This window comes from Pangasianodon hypophthalmus, chromosome 6 (genome assembly GCF_027358585.1).
Source record: "Pangasianodon hypophthalmus isolate fPanHyp1 chromosome 6, fPanHyp1.pri, whole genome shotgun sequence".
NCBI classification, from domain to species: Eukaryota; Metazoa; Chordata; class Actinopteri; order Siluriformes; family Pangasiidae; genus Pangasianodon; species Pangasianodon hypophthalmus.
The window spans coordinates 30,733,748-30,759,004 of record NC_069715.1 but is presented as its reverse complement, the minus strand read 5'-3'; the positions used below and the strand labels follow the sequence as shown (position 1 = coordinate 30,759,004).

At 38.8% G+C, this 25,257-nt stretch overlaps 2 protein-coding genes across 3 annotated transcripts in view; one reads left to right on the top strand and one right to left on the bottom strand.

Annotated features, from left to right (window-relative positions):
• The window catches only part of vwf (von Willebrand factor), a 37,154-nt gene extending 27,205 nt beyond the window's left edge, over positions 1–9,949 (bottom strand). The window contains exons 1-15 of the mRNA XM_034305152.2: positions 9,807–9,949; positions 8,494–8,557; positions 8,222–8,368; positions 7,882–7,984; positions 6,769–6,977; positions 6,033–6,154; positions 3,912–4,125; positions 3,690–3,812; positions 3,412–3,523; positions 2,432–2,478; positions 2,058–2,194; positions 1,212–1,350; positions 1,010–1,110; positions 651–846; positions 236–451 (exon numbers count right to left, since the gene is read on the bottom strand). Coding sequence (XP_034161043.2) covers positions 236–451; positions 651–846; positions 1,010–1,110; positions 1,212–1,350; positions 2,058–2,194; positions 2,432–2,478; positions 3,412–3,523; positions 3,690–3,812; positions 3,912–4,125; positions 6,033–6,154; positions 6,769–6,977; positions 7,882–7,984; positions 8,222–8,368; positions 8,494–8,557 — 1,930 coding nt within the window. The 5' untranslated portion in view covers positions 9,807–9,949. The remainder of the gene's footprint in view (positions 1–235; positions 452–650; positions 847–1,009; positions 1,111–1,211; positions 1,351–2,057; positions 2,195–2,431; positions 2,479–3,411; positions 3,524–3,689; positions 3,813–3,911; positions 4,126–6,032; positions 6,155–6,768; positions 6,978–7,881; positions 7,985–8,221; positions 8,369–8,493; positions 8,558–9,806) is intronic.
• Positions 9,950–12,941: 2,992 nt separating this feature from the next.
• cd9a (CD9 molecule a) lies at positions 12,942–24,196 on the top strand. Of its 2 annotated transcripts, none has more exons than XM_026914118.3 (8): positions 12,942–13,350; positions 18,258–18,360; positions 19,173–19,270; positions 19,463–19,537; positions 19,815–19,916; positions 20,001–20,093; positions 21,909–21,992; positions 22,100–24,196. In XM_026914118.3, the coding sequence occupies exons 1-8, from the start codon at positions 13,282–13,284 to the stop codon at positions 22,163–22,165; spliced, it is 690 nt and encodes a 229-aa protein (XP_026769919.1). In that variant the 5' UTR covers positions 12,942–13,281; the 3' UTR covers positions 22,166–24,196. The 2 variants fall into 2 exon arrangements, with proteins under 2 accessions (XP_026769919.1, XP_026769920.1); XM_026914119.3 differs by lacking the exon at positions 12,942–13,350 and adding an exon at positions 14,048–15,650.
• The last annotated feature ends 1,061 nt before the right edge of the window (positions 24,197–25,257 follow it).

Genomic DNA, 25,257 nt, shown 5'->3' with positions numbered 1-25,257 from the left:
ATCATTATTTAATAGAATAGTTATATTTTTAATTCTTTTTAATTAATTACACTTTTAATGAATTGGTTGATTTTTTTTATTATAAATACTTGGTTCAATTATTTTTAAAATGTAAAATACCTCGAGATTAAAGATGACTGTCAACAGGAATAGTGTGTACTGTCCATCTGTGCACTGTATTGTGTGTGTGTGTGTGTGTGTGTGTGTGTGTGTGCGTGTGTGTGTGTGTTATTACCGCAGTACCCCTGTCCCCTCCAGTCGATCAGCACTCCCTGGGCTGCGCATGCGGCTGCGTAGCTGCTCACGGCTGCACACAGGCACTCGTGTCCGTCTGCGCAGGAGCACACGTCGTAGCGGCAGTTCTTCACGTACGGACTCGGGTTCACTTTGTGATGACACGCTTCGAAGCGGACCGACAGCATCACTGCACACGACTCCTCTGCAAAGTTCACTACACACACACACACACACACACACACACACACAATATCCTTATGAGTACCTTCCACTGAAATAATTATTACTGCATCTAGTTAACGCTACACCTACTGTAAATCTCTAACTTTACCATTTACGAAGAAATTTGTTCTTATCCAGTGTGTGTGTGTGTGTGTGTGTGTGTGTGTGTGCGTGCGCGTGTGTGTGTGTACCTCTCTTCGGGTTTAGGCTGCAGGGATCAGTGGGTTGTTTCTGGACGTTGTCACACTCAGAGTTCATCTTCCACGCGTTCCCAAAACCCTCCACTCGCGTCTCCACCAGCCCGCCCACCGTCAGGAAGTCGTCTCCTTGGTTACCGTTATAGTTACCACACAGACCACACGTTTTCCCTGCATAGGCTGGACTTAACTACACACACACACACACACACACACACACACACACACACACACATGAATATAATGTATGTTCTGCATATATGTGTACATCTTTACAGACCATCAGTGATGATCATGATTATTTCAAATATTATGCCACACACACACACACACACACACACACACACTCTCACCTTGAGCTGCACACGTCCATGACCATCCCAGTCCAACTGGAACTCATCTCCAAAGTTCAACCTCACTGATGATAGCACTGTGCTCTGGACACGCAGACGTCCTACACACACACACATATTAACACACACACATTAACACACACATTAACATATAATAATTTATTGTACACACACACATAACTATCATTAAATTTAAATTAACCGTTAAATAATGGAGTTTGAACATCGATGCCATCCACAGAGACCACGCCCCCATGCTTCAATCTAATCGTCTGATTGGCCAGATCCTGGAACTTCAGGGTCACTGAACGTGTGCACACGGCGTCCGGGTCATCTGCACACTAACACACACACACACACACATACACACACACACACACACACACACACACACACATATGTGAAGTTACACATATTACTATATTCTCTGTAGCATGTTAATTGTCTTTACACCACAGTATTACTGCTGAATTCTGCACTCTGATTGGTCAGAAGGTGCTGATTAGTTTTCTATAACAGCAGCTCTGACAGTAGCGCAGGTTTATATTAAACCGCTCATTGTAATATTTTATCGTTTCTATAGCAACATAAATGGATCAAAAAAACAGTTGATGCGGTGAAGTTTTCTGTGAGGAGAAATGTGTTTATTTAACATTTACGGAAGGAGTCTCCAGTGTCAGCGCTTTGTAACAGCACTCCACAACGTTAAATGTAACTATAAATGGATAAAAAGTTCAATCACTAAAACTGTAATTGTTGCTAAAATGCTGTGGTATAAGAGGAATAAAACACTTGAGGATGCGCTGGAGCTCTTCCTGATTCCTTTTCAGTAACATTAATGAATCTTGCTTTAATGATTAAATGAATAAACACAGCAGTTATCAGTTAGCAGATTCTTCAGCTGAAATAAAACATTTTATGATTTTAAGACGTTTCCCTTACAGAGAATAAAGGTTAAATAAAGGTTAAATGAAGGTTAAATGAAGGTTAAATGAAGGTTAAATGAAGGTTAATTGAAAGTTAATTGAAGGATAAATGTTAATTGTACCTGCACAGTGTCTATGAGGACGGAGAAGGAGCTGCTGTGACAGTCTTTAGCCAACAAATACTGACAGATTCCACTGAAGGTGAAGAATTTATCATCAAAGGTCTTAAAGTGGGATTGTCCTGTAACCACACACACTCCTGCACACACACACACACACACACACACACAGACACACACACACACACACACACAGACACACACGAGGAATCATTTCACACTGTACTATCGAAAACTAACACTGGATACATAAACACGATGGTAATAATGATGACGGTCCTGTACGTGTGTGTGTGTGTGTGTGTGTGTGCGTGTGTGTGTTTGTGTGTGTGTGCGTGTGTGTGTGTGTGTGTGCGTGCATGTGTGTGAATCCTCACCTGGACATTCCTCGTTGGTGCACTCCCACGATCCATGACGACACACACTGTGAATAAGCGCAGGACACAGAGGTGAAGTGAAATCATTACTAATCATCACTACACTGCCATAAAGAAATAAATACAAGAAGTAAGAAAACTAACTAGCTAACTAACTAACTAACTAAATAAATAAATAGATAATTTAGGTATATATTTATTACATTAAATTAATTAAATATAATTTTAATTAAAATCTTTTAATATGTAAATAAAAATTTAAAATCATTTAATATGTAAAGATTTTTGTTTACATATTAAATGATTTTAAAAATAATTAATAAAATGGTATAATCAGTATTTACATGTTCATTAAAATAATAATTTATTAAAGTAAATAAGCACTGTGACTGTGAGCAGGATAAAGCACACATTGAATTAAAGGAATGAATGAATCTAATTAGAAAAATAAAATAATATTCAATAAAATATAAAATGGTAAAATCTGATGATGGTAAAATCTGTTTGTTTAAATCTGTTTTCTTCATTTTTATTTGTAGATAAAATGTCATTACATCGTTAAACACTAGGTGGCAGCACATCAAAACACACTCTATAGATGTGTATCATTTTACACACACACACACACACACACATCAGGAACACACATTTATAGAGGTAAATGTGATATTAAATAAAGATTTAAATGGAATTAACTTTGACTAGGGGTTTCTTCCTTGGACTTTTAACATATTAAATGTTTATATTAAATATATTTTTATGATTTACAGAAATTTGTACAGATTTGTGTTGAATTTATTCAAGACAGTAAACTGTGTTATTATTTTTTAAAATAATAATAATGTTCAATTCCTTTACCTCTAATATGTACAGAACCCCTAGAGATTAAAGAATATTATTATTAATATTGCGTACTGTGTGTGTGTGTGTGTGTGCACGCGCGCCTGTGTGTGTGTGTGTGTGTGTGTGTATGTGTGTACCATGTGTTGCAGTCCTGTGAGACAGTGGATCCAGGAGGAAAGCGTTTTCCTGTGTGCTGACATGAACACTGAGAAACGTCCACACAGTGCTCTCGATCCAGCACCTTACCCGCTACACACACACACACACACACACACACACACACACACACAAACACACAATGCACGGAGCAATTGTTTTACTAGATACAAAAAAGAAATGCATGCAGTTTCATAAACTTAACAGCAAAATATCAGGTCAGTGTAAGGGCGGGGCTTCGTGTGGCTCCGCCCCTTACCTGCGCAGGTGCAGCCGTCTACACACTCGTCCCTGCAGAGTTCATGGATGTTGAGGCTCTGACATGACGTGGAACACGGCTGAGAGCATTCAGTGTACTGCATTCCTATTGGACACTTTGGAGCTGCACACACACACACACACACACACACACACACATTAATATTGCACCTGAAAACTTGGACAGGTGTTTCTGTCTCTTTTGTGTGTGTGTATTACTCACTGCACTGGCTCTGTGTATGCCAGCCGTGCAGGACGAGTCCGTGGCTGGCGCAGGTGCGTGCGTACTCCAGCAGGGCGTGACACACACACTCCTCACCGTCTCCACAGTGACACACATCCGACTCACACACCGCCAAGAACGCATCTACATTTACCAGGTGGTTACAGCGCAGGAACACTGCTGAGGTGCGCAGAACCTCACACTGCGACATCAACTACACACACACACACACACACACACACACACACACACACAAACAAAGACAACAGCATGGTATAAATATTTAAGTGTTGTATTTTTGTGATCGTAACACAGATATAAAATGGTGAAGTGTGGTGTAATTATATAATTATCCACATGTAGAGCGTGGCTAAAATGAATACATTATCAGGAGGCGTGGTTAGTGCTATGATATCCAATCAAATCCACTCCTCTGATTCCTTTTAAACACTCAGCTCACAGTGCAAACTCAGTTTCATGACAATTTTCGATCTGATTTGGTGATCAGTTTCAGCTGGAGAGCTGGTTTACATCTAATTTTATTGATTTTATAAATTATTCAGTGTGTAAAGATGCTTTAACTCTGTTTCACATTTCACACCTGAGTTTCACACCTGAGCTAAAATAATCCAGTCCCTTTGTTAGTTAGGACTCGGTGAATTCACAAGATTGTGATTTTTAAGGCTGCGCTTAAAGGACCGTATTCAGAGACCAAAAATTATTATCAATATTAACACAGGAAGCTTCTCTGGATTCAGGAGGTGATTTTATCAGGCTTGTAAATATTTCAAATTTGTAGAATTAATAAAAGAACACCAGTGTTTGTGTTAACTCGATGCGCTGTCTTGTAAAGAAAACATGCTAACAGTGTGAAGGATAAGCTGACCAAGCACTCATCTGCTACGCTTACACTTTAACTTTAACTTCATTCATCACTTTATCCAGAAAATATTCCCTCCTCCAGATAAATCATATCTCTGATTAAGGCGCGTCTCCTTCTCCGTGTGGACAAAAACATTTTGGTGGACATCAAGGGGACGACATAATTAATTAATATTCCATAGTGTGTTTGAGTGTATTTACAACCAAAGGATAAATTTCAGCGTGACATATTGTAGTTACATCAAACTGGACTTACCACTTAGCAATTAACACTCGCTCGAGCCGATATCATGCAAGAAACATGCGCTTAAGTTCGAGATCATCGTCCATAATCATGCGTAACGCCTCTGTTTTAGACAAACTCCGCCCCCGTGTGTGTTAGTGTGGAGTCATTTCTGAATTCAGTCAGTAGTGAAGTCTGAGCTCTGAACACACTGATCTGTTAAATCTTCACCGAATGCTGAACTCAACGACTCACAGTCAAGAAGATGTAATTTCGGTATGATTTTAGGGAGGTCTCAATATCTCATACCATTACCACAGTTTTCACACACACACACACACTCACACACACACACACACACACACACGTCAGCACAGGGCCTTTATTTCTGATCATGAAAATAGTAACACGATGAGAAATGAATTTGATCTTAGCAACATCCTGGTGTTATAAAAACAAAACTAAATTTGTTCTTGTAAGAGAATGTGATGATTGACAGGTAATGATTCACTGATGATGGTTGACAGGTGATGATTGACAGGTGATTATTGACAGGTGATGATTGACAGGTGATGGTTGATAGGTGATGATTGATTGATGGTGATTGACAGGTGATGATTGACAGGTGATGATTCACTGATGATGATTGACTGATGATGATTGACAGGTGATGGTTGACAGGTGATTATTGACAGGTGATGATTGACAGGTAATGATTGATAGGTGATGATTGATTGATGGTGATTGACAGGTGATGGTTGACAGGTGATGATTGACAGGTAATGATTGACTGATGATGATTGATAGGTGATGATTGATTGATGGTGATTGACAGGTGATGGTTGACAGGTAATGATTGATAGGTGATGATTGATTGATGGTGATTGACAGGTGATGGTTGACAGGTAATGATTGACAGGTGATGGTTGAAAGGTGATGATTGACAGGTAATGATTGACAGGTGATGATTGACAGGTGATGATTGATAGGTGATGATTGACAGGTGATGTCCTTACCTGTTCTGTGTCTCTTGTAGTGTTACAGGTCTGAGACGGTGGTTTCACGCGCTTACACACTTTTGCCGCACCATTAAGGGCCCAAGAATTGGCAAAGTCATATGGGTCCTCTGTCAGAAAACCTAAACACACACACACACACACATTATTTTCCCATAACAGCATGTGCCCAAGTGTTTTATTCTTCTTACACCACAGCAATTTATGTTTATTAAAGAACTACACATCAATACTTTTTATTCATTTATAGTTATGTTTAATGTTGTGGAATGTCGGTGAAACAAGTTAGTTCCTGTTGTCACTTACGTTATAGCAGCTATAATCACTTGTTCCCTCACCAGTCTCTCTTTATTCTCTCTCTTCAAGTTAATAAGATAAAAAACGCAGCTTGTTACGCATGTTACTGAGAAACCGCAAAGAAGCGTAAACTCGTAAATTTGCAGCTGCTCAACTGTCAGAACTTTTATTATAGAAAATTAATCTACACCTTCTGACCAATCAGAATCCAGCTTTCCGCAGTGCTGATAAGAGGATAAGAGGTGTTTTGTGTTTTGCCCTCCATGTCCCCCCATTTAACACACAGTTAAACACAGCTGATAAATGTTGTTTGTCAGAGATAGTGAGGAAATTCCAGGGGAGACACTCCCACACTCGGAGTTCTGAGAAACACGCAGTGATTTCCTATGTTTAGTCTAAGGTGAAGCTCCACCCATTTCCCCCGGTGGTGATGGTTTACCTTCTTGTGCTGTGTACTCGTCGCTGGGGGCGGAGTTAAAGTTCCCACACAGGCCGCAGGTTCGGTTCTGGTGCTGTTTGCTGAGTGTGATCTCGATGTTGTGAGTCGGGTCGATGCGCACAGAGAAGCCGAACTCATCGCTCCACAAACGCACACTGCCCAACTCGTAACCCGCAAACACAGAGTTAGAGGCGTAGGGCAGCTTGAGCCTACACACACACACACACACACACACACACATATATATACAAATTTACACACTAATTTAGAATTTGATATTTTCAACTCTCACACGACTGTTACAGTTACTGTTACTTCCCCGAAGTTGATTATTTTCCTATAACAGCACGTCCTCACATGATTTATTCCTCTTACACCACAGCAATTTGCCAACAATTAAAATTTTTATTTTATCAAAGAACAACATATCATACTTTTTATCCCTTTATAATTACATTTAATATCAATCACAGGGACGTGTACAGCGGACACTCCACATAAACGATAATTGATATGGTGAAGTTTTCTTAAAGTAAAAAGACATTTATTTAACATGGAAGGAGTCTCCAGTGTCAGCGCTTTGTAACAGTCAGAGTTAAAGCTGTAACTTTAAGTTTTCTGACATCTTCAGGACAGAGGAGTTTACGCTTCTTTGCGGTTTCTCAGTAACATGCGTAACAAGCTGCAATTTTTTTCCTCTTATTAACTTGAAGAGAGAGAATAAAGAGAGGCTGGTGAGGGAACGACTGTTTATAGCTGCTATAACGTAAGCGACAACAGGAACTAACTTGTTTCACAACATTAAACTATAACTATAACTATAAATGAATAAAATGTATGATGTTTGGTTCTTTAATAAATAAAAAATTGTAATTGTTGGTAAATTACTGGGGTGTAAGAGGAATAAAACACTCAGGGACATGCTGTTAGAGGAAAATAATCAACTTTGAGGTGGTCACGGTAACTCTTCATCACTTAGTATTTTATCACAACACACACACACACACACACACACACACACAAACACACACACACGCGCACACACACACACACACGCGCACACACACACGCACATAGCATCAGTGTTTGCAGTTGTGTGTTCTGATTCTTTACCTCTCTCCTTGCTGTGATAGAGTGCCATCTACAGACAAACGCAACTCAAAGACCTCACCAAGGAACACGCTCACTCCTTTCCTCTTGCCCTCTGAGAAATCACCTACACACACACATGCGCACACACACACACACATGCACACACACACACACACACACACACACACACACACAGTTATTACGCTATTATACACCTCAATTCTTTTCTCATGTGCAGTTTTTGCTTCTTAATATTTTCTCCCATGCATTTGCTTCCTGGTTCCTGATGACCAGAAACAACCAGAAATTAAAGGGATGTGTGTGTGTGTGTGTGTGTGTGTGTGTGTGTGGTGAGATTTACCCAGGATTGAGAACATTCTGCTCTGACAGTCTCCAGCCAGCATGTAGCTGCAATCACCAGCAAACGCATAAATCACTCCATCAAACGTGTGTATGTGCTGACGACCGAACACACTGCAGCGACCAGACGCCTCCGCTAACACACACCCTGCAGGTTAGAGAAACCGTTACACACACACAGACACAGACACACACACTCACGAATACTCTGCATAAAGTTAACACAGTACATATCAAAGTAACACACACACACACACACACACACGCACTTGCCTGTTAAATGTAAGAGGAAAAGTCCTGTAAGTGCAGCAAATCCTCTCGACAGAAGCGTCTCCATCTGATCAATAAAATAACAGATTAATTTATTAACTGATTAATTTATTAGAATATATAGAATTTACACACACTGTAGAAAAATGGCTGTAAATTGGGTTGCCCTTGCATGTAAAGTTCTGTAAAAATGTACAGTAAAGAATGTAAAACATATCTTCAGTAAAGTATCTTACACTGTATAAAATAATACGTAATCCAGTGCGTTTGGCTGATGCTTTTAAATACCAGAGATTTACTGCTGATTCAGGAACAACTGAGCTGAAGAGATTTACTCAAGGACTGTAACGCAAAGCCTTAACCACAGAACCACAACAACTAGCTCTACTAGCTTGCACCGAGTCAACCATTTCTACTAATTAACTAACTCACGCTAAACGATTGCGCTGAGTCAGTGTAAGTGAGTTGAGCTAGCGGTTATGGTTCAGTGGTTAAGACTTTGTGTTATAGATCACAAGATTTAAACTCTGTCAGTTCACACTTCCAGACTGTTATGGTCAGATCCCTGAGTATGACCTTTGACCTTCAGCTCAGGTGTCTCCTGCATCCAGCAAATGCACTGCATGGTGTGTGATTTTTATACGATCTAAGATATTACTGTACTTTACTGTAAATATGTTTTATACTTGTATACTGTACATTTTTACAGAACTTTACTATCAACTGATAAGGAGTCTAAAGAATGTGCAAAAATTTCCCTAAAGAATTTGTTGGTTTGTCACTCCTGGGGAACCTGTAAAAGGTTCTACTTGTACAGAACCCTAGAACCAGGTGTTTTCATTTCACTAAAGGTTTTAATTAGAATCCTTTTAGACAGCTAGAACAATTCCAATAAACTCCTGAAGAACCCTTTTTGCTAAGAATGTACAAAATTAATGGTTATGATCTTTACCTATAGAAAGTTGAATCTAGCACCATAAAGGGTTCTTTAGCTTAAACATTTGATATAGACCATATAGAGTATAACAAAGGGGTTCTCATGCAGAAAAGGTTCTAGGTAGAATTATTTACGAAATCTAGAACCATTAAGCATTCAAAGAATCTTTAATGAACACTTTTACACGATTGGAAATAATGTTGCATCTAACACGCCTATAGGTTCTTACAGGTTTGTCCTGTACTTCATGGGGAACCATGAACAGTTCTATGTAGTACCAAAAACCAGTGGAAAGGATTGAAAACTGCATCCTTTCCTCAAAACACGCACACAAACACACAATGCAAGAACACTTAACACACACTTGCAGTAATAGTACCTTCAGGAGAACCGTGTGTCGAGCACCTGAGCCTCTTCACCTGCCTGGTTTCAGACTCGAGTTCTCCTACAGCCTCCGGTTCTCACCGCTTCGGGGTCGTCAGCACAGAGCTGTGTGAAGAAGAGAAGGAGTGATTTTATAGGAGTGAAAGAGTGAGAGAAAAAAAAATAGAGAGAGAGAGAGAGAGAGAGTTGGTGTGATTTCCTTTCTTGCTCTCATTAAGAGGGAACAATTGGAGGAAGTTTGGGCACAAGAGGAACCAAAGGATTAATCGCAGAGTGAAGACAGATAAGACATAGCAATAGGGTAGAACCATGCCAAACTAAACACACACTCTCACGTAGACACACACACGCACACACACGCACACACACACACACACAATGCCTGGAAAGTGGCACAAAGTCACTAGACACTGGCATTTTGTTTAATTACTGAGATAAAATAACGGAACCCTGCACTGGGGACTCCGACGGGTAAGGAATGCTCAGAGGAATGTTTTCTTTAGAAGTTATTACACAACAAGGCTGCTGAATTCTGGACTCTGATTGGTCAGAAAGTGTTTTATTTTCTATAATCACAGGTTTATTATTGATGCGCTCATTCTAATACATTATTGTTTCTATAGTAACAGCTCATTCACAGGGACATGCACAGCGGACGCTCCACTGATAATAAACAGATTAAAAACATGCAAAACCAGTCATATGGTGAAGTTTTCTGTCATTTATTTAACCTTTATGGAAGGAGTCTCCAGTGTCAGCGCTTTGTAACAGTCAGAGGTAAAGCTGTAACTTTAGGTTTTCTGACATCTTCAGGACAGAGGAGTTTACGCTTCTTTGTGGTTTCTCGCTAACATGCGGAACAAGCTGCGTTTTTTTCTCTTATTAATTCCAAGAGAGAATAAAGAGAGGCTGGTGAGGGAACGAGTGTTTATAGCTGCTATAACGTAAGCGACAACAGGAACTAACTCGTTTCACCGACGTTCCACAACATTAAATATAACTATAAATGGTTTATAGTTCTTTAATAAATAAAAAATTGTAATTGCTGGTGAATTGTTGTGCTGTATGAGGAATACAGGAAAAGGGCACTACGGGGTGGTAACAGTAACTCCACTTCATCACACCACCCCATAAATATTTCACTAAAACACACACACACACACACACACACTCACACACACTCACACACGCACACACACTCACACACACACACACACACTCACACACACACAGTAAACCCACATACACAGTATGTTCTTTTATCATCACACAATGAGGTCCTTTTCAGTGCCAAGAGCACAAAGTGCACATCCTACTTACTGTTTCTCATCCTACTCCACCCAATTATCACACACACACACTCACACACACACTCACACGCACACACACACACACACATAGCTTTTTTGCAGTGTAAAATGAATACATGAACAATCATATTTATTCTTTCTGTCGTTTCTATCGTAAATTCTATCGTATTTCCAGCATGTCTTACATGTAATGCTAAAAATATGCTATGATGTAATGATATTTAGGAATGATTATGGAGTCTATATGAACAGTTATGAGGTCTGTATGGAGAGGTCTGTCTGGCCCAGTGTCTCTCTGATTCTGATGTGTGGAAAATGTTTTCACAGAGAAGCTGAGGGAGAAAAAACGGCTCTTTAATTAGGGATTCACTCACTGAGTCGATTCTTCTGAACGAACTGAACGAACCGTTTAACTGAATCTTAGTGCTTTTGAATCTCTTTTGAACATTCAGAAACCTTGTGTAGTAACAAAAATGTTATTTTATTGCAATGAACCAATCAGAAAGTCACATTTCACAGAAATCAGAAAGCAGTGAGCCACCCTGTAGATGGCTGTAAATGTTCTTCCTCAAGAACTTCCTCAAGAACTCAGTCTCGATCATCACACAGTGATAACTTCAGCTGGATATTACAGACTTAAATCTAAAACTCTAATCAAATCTAACAGCTTAACCTGATGCTTATACTGAAGATCTTTAAACACACTTATCACCTTCTGACTCTTTTGTACAGAGTTATAGAAGAGTAATGATTTATAATCGCACCATCCTTCGAGTCTGGTTCCTCTCAAGGGTTCTTCCTCATGTCCTCTCAGGATGTTTCCCTCACCGCTGCCATCTCTGGTTTGCTCATTAGAGATAAATCTAAATCCAAATCTGGATTTCTGTAAAGCTGCTTTGTGAAAATGTCCATTGTTAAGCGCACTGTATAAATAAAAGTGAATTGAATTAGTATTAAATGCAACGATTCATTTAGCTTAACATCTGAATTTTCACATATTATTTTCAGGTTTTATTTATTTTTACATGTATTTTTTAAACATTCATTTGATGCATTTATTTTCACATGAATTTTTTAAAAATATGATTAGTTTATTTTCACACGTAAAAAAACAAATCCATAAAATGAAACAAAAAAGTTCAATTTGCTAAATAATAATAAATTTAGCAAGTTAAAGCTGCTTAATATTTTTGAGAGATCATTACTGAGGCTTTCTCTGTTACACTAATAAACCTACATGTAGACATAAAGATCTAAAAATACTTTACAAATAACTATTAAAAACTGTTTCAAATCTTTAATTTTTTGAGGGAAAGAATTTCTTCAAATGGTTTAATTAATTTTTCGCCTTATTCCCATGTCATGTGTGAACTTATGTATTTGTGGAGTTTCAGGGAAGAATATGATGATATGCACCTTTATATGTTTTTTATTATTATTACTTTAGTACTTGTTAATGCACCTGCATGTGAAAAACATGATGATGTGAAAGATGTATGTGATTTTTCTGGATCTGATGAGTAATGGAGCAGATCTGAAGCATTTTCCAGTCCAGTTCAGTAATGACACAACACAACAATAACTGACACAACACAGATCCTGACCTTGACCTCGTCTTCACATAACTCAGGAGGTGAGTCACTTGTTTACTGTATAAGGATGTAGGCTATTATATCCAAAAAAAAAAAAAAAACCGTGATTAGTGGCTTGGGAGTCCAGCTCTGCTGTGAGATTCACCCCTCAGTGCACTTCACACTTGAATAAACAACTTACACTAGCAAGAAGGAGCAAAAAGAGACCTAAAGATTCACTTGGGAGTCGATTCTCTTTCCAAAACGAACCGATTCTCCATGCAGCGCTACCTGCTAGAAGATGACGTCATTCCGGACGTAGGGAAACAAAGGAGCGGATCCGTGAGGCTCTCGGTGACCTGAAGCCAGAGCTTCATAGCATTTGCAGCAGAATTAGTTCTCACGCGCGCAGACGGAGTGGCGGAGTCGCTCGCTGTGTGGCGCTCGCGCAGCTTGTGCGTGAAGTCGGAGCGAAACGGGAGCGCGTGATCCGCGTTCTCCTAAAAACACGCTGACTAAAAAACATCTACATTTTCATTGAGAAAGAGAAAGATAGACAGAGTGTGTGTGAGAGTGTGTGTAGGGAGTGATGGCGGCTCTGACCGGAGGAGAGATGTGCATCAAGTACTTAATGTTCGCCTTCAATTTCGTGTTCTGGGTAAGTGCACGCGACGCGCGGGATTAACGCACCGGACCGGACGGGCAGCTGGAGCGCGGGACAGAGGTGCATGCGTGCACATGCGGGGATCAGTGCGGGTTTAGTGGGGATTATTAAACATGTGCACGCGGGTCAGTTATTGCAAAGCATGCGTGCACGTTTGTGTGTGTGTGTGTGTGTGTGTGTGTGTGTGTGAATGAAAGCGCGACATGTTCGGAATTTAGATCACACACTCCACATTTCCTTAAACAGACGCGTCGAGACCATTGTTCTCCGATACTCCACCGAAGGTCTGGGACGTGTGTGTGTGTGTGTGTGTGTGTGTGCGTGCGTGCATGTGTGTGTGTGTGTGTGTGTGCGCGCGCCCAAATCCCAGACTGTTCTTCATCCCTGGCTCTATTTATAGCACATGGTAGTCCCGCGCGAGATGATGATGATGATGATGATAATGATGATGATGATGGTGTGTGTGTGTGTGTGTGTGTGTGTGTGTGTGTGTAAATGATATATACATTATATCATATGTTGCGTCGTGTACCCTTAATAGCACCTTACATCATGCTTGCATTATTCAGTAGTAAAAACGGAGGCGCGCGCACACTATTAATGTAGACGTTAATACTGTGCATTTTTAAACCCTTTATCTGCACTCTGTGTGTGTGTGTGTGTGTGTGTGTGTGTGTGTGTGTGTTTGTTTTGCATTAGTCAGACTTTTGACACTTGGCAAAAAAGTAAGTAACATTTAACCTGGCCAAACTGCAAGAATAAATATCTGATGTGTTCTTCCTTTACACCACTTATTCAATTCAGCATATTTATTTGTTATTTGTGATCACATGCTTGCACATACACTATATGGCCAAAAGTATGTGCACCCCTGACCATCACATGCATATGTGCTTATTCCCCAATATTATTCCTATTTGCCACAAAGTCAGAAGCACACAGTTGTACTGAACGTCTCTGTGTGCTGTAGCGTTACAGTTTCCCTTCACTGGAACTAAGAGACTCAAACCTGCTCCAGCATGACAATGCCCCTGTGCACAAAGCGAGCTCCATGAAGACATGGTGTGTGAAGGTTGGAGTGGAAGAACTCGAGTGTCCTGCACAGAGCCCTGACCTCAACCCCACTGAACACCTTTGGGATGAACTGGAACACCGACTGAACCCCAGACCTCCTCGACATCCCAACATCAGCACCTGACCTCACTAATGCTCCTGTAGCTGAATGAACACAAATCCCCACAGCCACGCTCCAACATCTAGTGGAAAGCTTCCCAGAAGAGTGGAGCTCATTATAACAGCAAACACACGGGGAATAAATCTGGAATGAGACGTTCAACACGTACATATGGGTGTGATGGTCAGGGGTGCACATACTTTTGACCATATAGTGTATAGTTTTCTGTAAGAAATGTGTTTATTTAACATTTATGGAGGGAATATCTTCAGGACAGAGGAGTTTACGCTTCTTTGCAGTTTCTCAGTAACGTGCGTAACAAGCTACGATTTTATTGTCTGATTAATTTGAAGAGAGAGAATAAAGAGAGGCTGGTGAGGGAACGACTGTTTATAGCTGCTATAACGTAAGTGACAACAGGAATGAACTTGTTTCTTGGACGATTAAATGTACCTATAAATGGATAAAACGTATGATGTGTTATTATTTATTAAATTGTATAATAGTTGGTGAAGTGCTGTGGTATAAGAGGAATAAAACACTTGGAGCTGTGCTGTTGTAGGAAAATAATCAACTTCGGGGTGCTAACAGTAATTTACAGTAACACACACACACACACACACACACAGTATTTACTTCACTGTAATGGTGTATTATATGTGTATTATATTTGTGATGTACAGTGTGTGTAGAGCTGTAAGGGCTCTACAGTGTGTGTAAGCTCTGTGTACTGTAGTCTGTTATATGCGGGTTGAAGAATGAGAAATCTCGCTTCAGCCAATCACATGCCAGTTCTAATCTCTGCTTCATTAATATTCATGAGCTCTCCTCGCTTCCTCGACTGGAAGGTTTTTGGCTGAGGTGAGAACAAATCAACTTCCTGCAGCTTTTGTTTTGGGATTTTTCCCCAGAGACGACAAGGACGAGGCGATGTAGCGGATATTTTAGCGTTTGCTCTGAACTTTTAGAAAGATAAAAACTTTGTAGTGAATTATATTTCAGCTTTAATCTCTAATTCAGCTGGAAGTGAGAGGAGACCTGGACCTGTTCATGCACAATGAGCTGCTGTCCTGTACCGAGTATGAAATACCTGCTGCTTATCTTCAACCTTCTCTACTGGGTATGTGTGTGTGTGTGTGAGAGAGAGAGAGAGAGAGAGAGAGAGTGTGTGTGTCGAGTTTCATTTGTTCGGTCTGCTTTGTTTAAACGACAATAAATGTGGAAAAAAAGCAAATATGAGGTCTGTATGGTGAATATGCGGAGTGAGAGAACACTTTCAGTTTCACAGAGAGAGAGAGAGAGAGAGAGAGAGAGAGAGAGGAGGGGGCGGAGTTTAAAAACGTTCCTTATAATTTACACCATTGTGGCACATTTCGACAGAGAAATGAGATCACGTGATCTTGCTGCTTTCACAGCGTGTCTCTAACAGCCCGTTGAACATGTTCACTCTTGCACTTTTTTTTTTGCAGTCTTTTACAGAAGAGTATTGTTCAGGAAACTGCTGATATCTGATCAGTGCTGCAAGTATCTGTATTCACATTTAAGCCTGAAGTGGGCGTGGCCTGAATTGGAAGCTTTTATTTTATTTTATTTTTTTAAATATGAATGCTATGAAACACTCTGCCCCGGACTCACTGTTAAACCCAGCAGCAGAAGTGTGAGCAGTGTGAGCATGGTGTGTGAATATTTCCCAAAATACAAACAAACGAGTAGTAATTTAATCCACAGCAACCCTGACCAGGCAGTTACTAAAGATGAATGAATGAATGAATGAATGAAGGCAGGAAATACATGACGCAGAACCACATGCTCCTGTTAACATTAATGTGTGTGTTAATGTTAACATTAATGTGTGTGTTAATGTTAACATTAATGTGTGTGTTAATGCTCGTGTTAATGAGCGTGGTCTTTATCCGTGAGCTTCATATCTGCCCGCTCGCTCGCGCACGCCTGAAAGAAAAACCTGCGCAACTTTTTTTTCCCTTGTGATGTACACCTCCAAGCTTTCTGAAAAGAAACAAGACACATAGCACTCATTCTATTTATATCTGCATTTGTATCTATTTACAGTAAAGAGAAGAATTTAGATATAACTTATAACAATATCGAACTATTTTTGTGCAAAAGAAATTTTACTTAAAGGAATCAGTGTGAAGAAACACTTAATATAAACTTTATATAAGAACAATAAAGGAAGGAGTCTTTTTTTTTTTACTTCACTTACAGCACAAATGACGGTTAGAATTAATACACAGCCTAGGAATGTGTGTGTGTGTGTGTGTGTGTGTGAAAAAACCTGATGACAAAGCGTTCTGAATAGATCATGAGTATGGATTCAGAACGTTCTAACTCCACAACATTACACGCTATTTTAATGATTCTTGCATATGATGGACTTTCTTTTGCCATAGCTCACCTTTACGTAGTGTACACTAGGGGTGTAACGATCAGACGATTTGGATCGATGCATCAATTTGTGTATTATTGAAAAAGGGCCGATAACTGGCGAGTAAAATCGTATTTTCAAACTGATGTGTAAATAATTTAACAGGTGATTTTGCTGTAACGCTGGTACTTTTAACATAGTCCTTCTCTGTGTCATCGACATTCGTGAATTAACAGTAGGCCTACTCCAGATTCTGAACAAAGTTAGAAACATGTAAATCAGACGATACTGAATCAAATCACATCAGAATCGGATCAGAACCGGAGGTAAAGTCAAATATCGAGTCGTTGCCTTAAGAATGGAAATCGTATCATATTGTGTAGAAGCCTGAAGTTTACAACCCAAATATACAGTATATTGTCTAATTGTAGGTTTTTTAATAGGAAATAAATAAACCTCATCAATAAATACATTTTTACATTTTAAAATGTATTGATTTAAAGAAAAACAGGATTATTAGACAGTGAGCAAGTGCTGAGCTGACTAAAAACATATTCAGACGTTTATTACTGCTCTGACCTGGCCTGATCGAAACCAAAACCAGTCACTTGTTTTCAATTAATTAATTAATAAAGAGTACTAACATGTGCATTATGTGCTTTTAGTGTGTATCTTTTATCTGTAAATGTGTGTATAAAGCTTTCCTCTAAAAGGGAAAGAAAGGTTCAGTTATTTAAAGCCTGAAATCACCTTTAAAGGTACAGAACACTCACATTTCCAGGTAAAAGACACACTAAAGGTACTGAAGGTGTAAACTGAGAGTAAAACCCCGGTGACAAAGAAAGGTACCATTTAGTGCTTATTTTAAATCTGTCATGTTCTAGTCTGTAAATGTATATCCATTCTCGTTTTGGTCTGTTCTTGGTTCTCAGAAACACATATTAAAGTGTGTTTGAGAGATTGTAAATGTTTGTGGTGTACAGTGTAAAGGAAACGTCTGACTTCTGTAGGATTTATAATAAAAATAAATCTAACTGTGATTTCAGTAAAACAGTCATGATCGTTGTTGTAGTTTTATCATGTGTAATTATTAAAAAGGTTTGATAACATGTACAGGAAAATCAGAACGCTTTCCAGATGATTTTTGTTGATCTAAAGAAATATTACAAAAATATTGTTATTAATATTAATATTAAATCTAATGTTTATTTTATAACATTGTTGACTGATGTTTATTTGTAATTATATTAACTATGGAGGAGTAGCATTTATGTAAATTGTGTATGTGTTGATGGATGTATAATATTATTGTGTGTGTGTGTGTGTGTGTGTGTGTGTAAGCTGGCAGGTACAGGTGTGTTGGCGGTGGGTCTCTGGCTCAGGTTTGATCCCAGGACTAAAAGCCTGTTTGAAGGTGATGGCTCTCCGAGTGGCTTCTACACAGGTCAGTGTGTTTTAGTGTGTTTACGTCACGTCACAGTTACAATGATGACGTTTAAACATCGTTAACATCTTAAAGCAAACTCACAATCAGCGGATAGAAAGTTTTTTTTTTTTAAAGATCCATTATCATGTTGTAAACACATCAGACTGAAAAATAGCAGCTTCTTGCACAGTGAGGAGCGTAACGTCACGATGGATTTAACTCTGTCAGAAAGTGTTGATTAATCTTCTATCACAGCAGAGGAGTTTACGCTTCTTCGCGGTTTCTCAGGAACATGACAAGCTGCATATTTTTCTCTTATTAACTTGAAGAGAGAGAATAAAGAGAGGCTGGTGAGGGAACGAGTGTTCATAGCTGCTATAATGTAAGTGAGAACAGGAGCTAACTTCTTTCCTGAACATTAAATGTAACTTTAAATGGATAAAAAGTATGCCGTGGTGTTCTTTAGTAACTAAAAGAAATTGTACTTGGTGGCACATTGCTGTGGTGTAAGAGGAATAAAACACAGAGTGGTAACAGTGCAGCGTTAATAATTATAATCACGTGTTCCAGATATGTTTCATGTGTGCGTCAGTGTGTTTGATTTAACGTGTTTATGTCATATGATGGTTTTTATACGTGTTCCTGCACAACCTTGTTGATGTTGTATGTGTGTGTTGCCATAGAAACAGCTGATTTCCAAACTGAGATCAACAGCTATCTCATAATTCAGACGTAATGTAAACACCGTTTATTTCTGGGGGAGTGTGTTAATGATGTGCATATGTATGTGCTGACTGTGTGTGTGTGTGTGTGTGTGTGTGTGTGTATAGTGGTGTGTATCCTCATAGCCATAGGAGGATTGATGATGCTGGTGGGGTTTCTCGGCTGCTGCGGTGCCATTCAGGAGTCGCTGTGCATGCTGGGATTGGTGAATATAAACATCTTCTTATCTTTCTCACTCCCTTTTCATATTTCTCTCTCTCTCTCTCTCTCTCTCTTTCATTGCTATCATTTGTTTTTTCCTGAAATTAATTCCAAACATAAAGCTTTCAGCATCACAAGGAAGAGAATTCCCTGATTGCATGATTATGATTCTATTTTTACTCTTTTTTTTTCTCAGTTTTTCTTCTTCCTCCTGCTTATCTTTGTTGTGGAAGTGGCCGTTGGGATTTGGGGATTTTCCATCCAGAGTAAGGTCAGTGTGCTCTCTCTCACTCTCTCTCTCTCTCTCTCTCTCTCACACACACCCACACACTCCCACACACACCCACACAGTGTAGCAACAGAGGTCAGTTTCGCCAGAGCTCTAGTTCAGTTCCTGTTCACTCCCATTTCACTGCCTATTTATGGACTATAAAAGCACATGATTTACACTGTGTTGTTGCGAAGTATTGCCGCTATCTCGTATACAGTGTAAGTTCTGAGCCGTGTCATTTTCCATCCAGGTGAATGTGTGTATTACGTGTTCGCAGGTTGTTGATGATGTCACTCAGTTCTACAAGGAAACCTACGAAAAATACAAAGAGAATAAACAGGAAGCTCTGAGAGAGACCCTGCACCTGATCCAGTACGGGGTGAGCTCCGAGCCTCTGTCCCTCCTCACCGCTGTCTCTCACTCGCTGTCAGTATAACACATCACTGTGATTTTTATCTTCCAGCTGAACTGCTGTGGACCCTTCAGCTCCGAGGACATGGAGACTCTCGAGGAGACGTGTCCTAAACGTGAGGGACTGGATGTGCTCATCACCAAGGTAAACACCCCGGGAAATTTCAGAATAATGTTAACACATAAACACACCGGCAGCATCTGGATACTTCCCTTTTTATGTGACTCAAAAAATAACGCCTTCTTCCACAGTGAGGAGTGTAGTTCTATCCACATTTATTCCTCTTTATCCCCACAGCACTGCTGAATTCTGCATTCTGATTGGTCAGAAGGTGTTGCTTAGTTTCCTATAACAGCAGCTCTGACAGTAGTGCAGCTGCAAATCACAGGTTTAATAATAAACGTTCTAATTGTAAGGAATTTAGCTCATTTAGGTTAAGCTGATGTATTCTCCACCAATATATGTACGAGATTAGCAGATCAGCTCAGAAAGGGGAAATTTGTAAACTTAATATTTTAATAGCTGATCAACTATTCGTCCAGCGATAAGTTGAAATGAGTGTATTTATTAATTGTGTATGGGATATTACCTCCCTGGCCACCGGCAATAATATCCTAAATATAGTGAAACACTATATTAAGTGAAGTGATGTGAAGTTACTTGTGGCCAAGTATGTTGACCCATACTAGGAATTTGTGCTCTGCATTTAACCCATCCAAGTGCACACACACAGTAGTAAACACACACACACATCGTGAACACACACCCGGAGCAGTGGGCAGCCTTTTTTGCTGCGGCACCCGGGTAGCAGTTGGGGGTTCGGTGCCTTGCTCAAGGGTCTCACCTCAGTGGTGGTATTGAGGGTGGGAGAGAGCGCTGGTCATTCACTCCCCCCACCTACAATCCCTGCCGGACCCGAGACTCGAACCCACAACCTTCAGGTTCACCTTCGGGTTGCAAGTCCGAGTCGCTATCCATTAGGCCACGACTGCCCCCGAATTAAGAGCGAAGTAACAAGATCGGCAGTTTAAGGCAATAAATTTGAAGCACAGAGACACAAGACACTGGTCTTTATAAAATCAGAGGAGACTTTATTACTATTCTAAAACACAGAAACTAATCTAACACACACACACACACACACACACGTAAACAGGGGTGAAAATGGCTTTGAAACGAGAGTGAATGAAATTCCAAGTTTCTAGCAGTTTCTCAGACCATGACCTGAACGAACCATCAACTTATGAGTTTGATTTAACATTCGCTTCGATTAGAAGGGCTTTAAACTTGTATTAATTGCACCCGTTCAGTGAGAATCTGAAAAGTCATTGTCCTTATAGGAGATGTAAAGTAGCCTTATGCAGTCTGTTAAAGCTGGGTTCTGTGGAATGTGTGAAGGATGGTGAACTTTGTGTTCCTGGCCAGAACAAAGGTCTCATTCCATGAGGGTCCTTGGGTGAGCTCCCCCCCCTTTTTCTGTAGTTATCAGTTTTAGCATCGTGTTGGGTGAGCCATCTGGTCTTGGCCAACAGCCTAGATCAATAAGTTTGACAGAGGTTCCTCTTGGCTGCGTTTTCTTTTGTCATATTAACTTGAAGAGAGAATAAAGAGGCTGGTGAGGGAACGAGTGTTTATAGCTGCTGTAACGTAAGCGACAACAGGAACTAACTCGTTTCACAACATCGTTCCACAACATTAAATGTATCTATAAAGGGATAAAAAGTATGATGTGTCATTCTTTAATAAAAAAATGTAATTGTTGGTAAGTTGCTGTGGTGTAAGAGGAATAAATCACTTGCTGTTATAGGAAAATAATCAACTTCTGTGTGATAACAATAACTGTGAAATCGGTTTCAATTCTAAAAGAGTTGATTTATTTATTTTCACTCCAGGTCAATTTAAAAGGAATTAATTTATTTATTTACTTGTTTGTTTGTTTGTTTGTTTGTTTGTTTTCAGAGCTGCCCTGACGCTATTGAGAAATTCTTCACCTCTAAACTCCATATTATCGGCGGCATTGGGATCGGAATCGGAGTGATCATGGTAAAATTATCCCAATGTTTTCACAGAAAAAGACAATATCTCCTGTACTTACACTTTTATTTATTTATTTCCTTATTTATTTATATTTATTTATTTATTTTTTGCAGATCTTGGGCATGATCTTCAGCATGATGCTGCTGTGTGCCATCAGGAAGAGTCAGGAGATCGTCTGAGGGCGTTTATGCGAAACGCCGCCGTATTCGTGTTGCATGATTTCCATCCCGAAGCTCTCGCTGTCACCACCGGCTCTGCGCAGCTCGTCCTCTGATTGGTGGGAATTTCACAGGCCTCACAGTTTAGCTCTATGATTGGTTCATATCATGAAACATGAAACTGTAGATTTAGTTGATTTTGTGGAGCTCGTTGGAAAAACTTTGTATATTTTTTATTGTTCATGTCAGAATAGACGATGACGTTGTTGTTGTTTGCACTGTGTCACTGCTGATGTTGTGTTGATGTAAACACATATATGACCTTTTTAAACATTATAGTCATGTCTGAGTTTTTTAAAAATTATTATCACCATTATTTATGTTACCCAAATTATTTTAATGCTCTGGGTTAGGAATCATGATGCTCCAAAGATACAGTCCCTTCCAGAATTATTGGCACCCTTCAAAAAATTGGGAATGATTATAAAATTATTAATATAATATAAAATAAACAGAATAATTCAAAAAGTTCTGATTAAACTTTAGGATCAAAATTGTTCTCATAAGAAGGTCTTCTTTTGAATAATTAAATAACAGTATTTTCTCTCAAACACATGGGCACCATCAGAGGAATATTTCAAATGAATGCAAACAAATTTGACACTAAAACAAAGTCTGAAAAGTGAAAATGTATTTTTATTGTTTTCAGTGTCTACGAACTCTCTCACTGTCCAGTTCTTGTTTCCATGGGGTATAAGTTTGAGGTTGCACACATGTAAAATCCCCTTATTATCCATCCAAAGAGCTCCAGAGCAAAAAAGACTGGGTTGTCTCTACCATGAGGTTACAGTTTGGTCATAGATAGATCTTTCAACAAGACACTGACCTTAAACGTACATCTAAATCAACTAAATGAATGAAAGAGTTTTTTACGCCGACCGTCACAGTCTCTGGATTTGAACCTCGCTGAAACCGTGTGATGTGAATCAAACAGAATGTTCAGAATGTAAAAGAGATTAAAATGTGCATGGAGGAATGGCTGAGACCTTCTGCACATACACTGCCTCTGACCTCATTACAGGACGAGACTCTGTGCTGTTACTCTCTCCCTAGAGGACTGGGCTTGGAATATGAAATGAATTATTAATTGTGGGGGGGTGCCAATAATTTTGAAAAGTGTTTTGCAAGAAACTTGTGCACATTGTGGTTGAAAAATAGTGTGTTAAATAAAAAAGTATACAGCGTCCCTGTGTGTATAAACTACCGATTGTTGCATATGATTTAATTTTTTTTTCATGAAGGGGGCCAGTAACTTTTGAGAGCACTGTAGGTCAAAAGGTTTTAGTGTGTGTGTGTGTGTGTGTGAGAGAGAGAGAGAGAGAGAGAGAGAGAGATCGTGATCAGGACCTCAGTCAGCAGGTCAGTAATGAGGAATCTACAGGAAACTCTAATGAACTAAACTTCATCACATTTAATCATGACGTTAATCACGACGATGACTCACACTTTCATCTGAAGTTTCCGGATTCTCCCTTTTCCTTCTTTCTGCAAAACTTTGAAATGGTTCAAATGCCTAGTAGATTATTGCAAGATTTATATATTTTTATTTCAGGTACATTAAATAGCTCTGAGTTGAATCTAAATGAGGATGAGCATTAATAACGATGTCTAAAATAATGTAATAATTAATGATTGTATGTTGAATTATTAAATTAAATTATAATAATTGTGTGTTAAATTGAACGTTATTAGCTGGTAAGAATTTTATTTCGACCAACAACCACATCATTTTTCTTGAAATAAACAGGATGTGAAATTTCCCTGGAGCTTTTATTAAATAATTATTCCGTTTATTAAATTAAATTAATGGTCATCTGTTAAATATAAAGTGAAATCCTACAAGCAGGCTTTTGCTATGTGTTTACACTGAGCTTATAAAATGCACTCGTGGAGGAAAATATTGCATATTTCCTCATATATTTATCTTTCTTATTACTTTTGTTGTAATATGATTTCATGTGAATAACTGAATAAATAATATGTACACAATAATGAGTGTTTGTGTGTCCTGCCGTGTCTGCGTGGAATATAACGGAGAAGGAAGATAGCTCGATAAATTAAAGATATTTAAGGGTTTTTTTAATGAAGAAAACACAGTGCATCTTTAAAACACTTTAGTAAATCATACACACACAACTTCATTTAAATGGGTTGTACAAGTTAGTTAACTGGATATTACACAAATACACAAGTTAAATTTATGCAATATTATTTCTTTTTAATAATGCTGTCCATTAAATTTTTAACATTAATAAGATAAACATTATTGGATAAATTTACATTTATTTGTTTGCATAATTTTTATTTGTGTAATTGCATAATAGGCAATTAATTAAAAGCTAATAATAATAATAATAATAATAATAATAATAATAATAATAATAATAATAATCGTTTTGAATAAGTTTAAGTTTGTTTATTTGTGTAATATCAACATAAGTAACATTTTTTAATACATTTTGGTAAAATTTATTATTTACGTATTTTTTAGATATAATTTTGTGTGCTAGTTGCTTGTATCGAGATTTTGAGTAGATGTGTACAGATTATTCTTGTGTGTGTGTGTGTGTGTGTGTGTGAGTGAGAGAGAGAGAGAGAGAGATATTTTTATATAATGTGGACAAAACATTTCCATAATGTCCCATGAGGATAGGAATTTTAGGAATTTTAGGAATTTCTGACATTTATCTTGTCCTCATGAGGAAAACAAATTTTTTTTTTTTGTTTACAAAACCTGCTTTTATTTAAACAATCAAAAAGATAGTGGATAAATAATTTTGGATAGTAAGACACATTTGTGTGTGTGTGTGTGTGTGTGTGTGTGTGTGTGTGTGTTCATGTTTAAAGGAACTGCACTTGAGTTTATTTATTTTCACTTCCCTGTTTCTCAGTGAGTTCGACGTGAAAGTGGAAATAAGGTTCCTTCGTGTCTGCTGTGTGTCAGTTTGTGTTTGGTCTCCTTTCCGTTGTGCTGCTGTTCCCTGTCAACATATTTATTTGGCTCAAATGAAAATTGCAATCTCGTAGTGACAAAGTGTAAAATCAGTAAAAAA

What these genes read in the sequence shown, in the direction of transcription:
- cd9a (XM_026914118.3), top strand. Translation starts at nt 13,282, where the DNA reads ATGGCGGCTCTGACCGGAGGAGAGATGTGCATCAAGTACTTAATGTTC. An exon ending in TCCGAGTGGCTTCTACACAG is followed by an intron (nt 18,361 to 19,172) that starts GTCAGTGTGTTT and finishes GTGTGTGTATAG; the next exon opens with TGGTGTGTATCCTCATAGCC. An exon ending in GATTTTCCATCCAGAGTAAG is followed by an intron (nt 19,538 to 19,814) that starts GTCAGTGTGCTC and finishes ACGTGTTCGCAG; the next exon opens with GTTGTTGATGATGTCACTCA.